This window comes from Anarrhichthys ocellatus, unplaced genomic scaffold (assembly GCF_004355925.1).
Source record: "Anarrhichthys ocellatus isolate YVR2014 unplaced genomic scaffold, GSC_Weel_1.0 scaffold79, whole genome shotgun sequence".
Lineage (NCBI taxonomy): Eukaryota > Metazoa > Chordata > Actinopteri > Perciformes > Anarhichadidae > Anarrhichthys > Anarrhichthys ocellatus.
In genome coordinates this window covers 1,421,247-1,421,873 of record NW_022280109.1, presented here as the reverse complement: position 1 = coordinate 1,421,873, position 627 = coordinate 1,421,247, and the positions used below count along the sequence as shown (strand labels likewise).

The 627-nt window shown below is 50.7% G+C and overlaps 1 protein-coding gene across 1 annotated transcript in view; it reads left to right on the top strand.

The window, feature by feature from the left end:
- The first annotated feature begins 366 nt into the window (after positions 1-366).
- Positions 367-627, top strand: part of pde5ab (phosphodiesterase 5A, cGMP-specific, b) — a 75,064-nt gene continuing 74,803 nt past the window's right edge. Inside the window, exon 1 of the mRNA XM_031874267.1 lies at positions 367-503. Coding sequence (XP_031730127.1) covers positions 499-503 — 5 coding nt within the window. The 5' untranslated portion in view covers positions 367-498. The remainder of the gene's footprint in view (positions 504-627) is intronic.

The window sequence follows — 627 nt, the reverse complement described above, 5'->3', positions numbered from 1 at the left end:
ACATAGGATTTTTATTTGCTCAGATTCACAACTACCAATCCACACCAAGTAGTCCCTGTCTTGGGGGAACAGGGATTTCCCAGTTTGGACAGCCTCCCTTTAGGCATGTGCACTCTCCAAGCCGGAGGGGGGGAGGTTGAGGAGGAGGAGGAGGAGGAGGAGGAGGAGGAGGAGGAGGAGGAGGACGAGGACGAGGACGAGGACGAGGAGCGGGGGAAAAAAAAGGGTGATTGGAGGGAGAGTAGTGAAGGTCCGTAGTGTGGAACACAGGGAGCAATTATTATGATACCGCCTCTGCATCCCTTAATCATTTTTTCTGTCTCCCCTCCAATTCCAAAAAAGGATACCGCTTAAGCCAGGGACAGGAGGGTTGGGGGTAAAAACAGAGGGGAGAAACCAGGAGAGGAAACCCCCTTGTTAGACTCCCATGTACATGAGTGCGTATGTTAAAGCTGCAGAGGTTTCTCAGCAGATCCAAAAGGACTTCTTTCTAATGCCATGGGGTGAGTATGATACTCCAGTCCAGGATGGGGTCTGCCGAATAGACAGACCACTTCCACAACTACAAATGACAGTTTCCTGTGTGTGTGTGTGTGTGTGTGTGTGTGTGTGTGTGTGTGTGTGTGT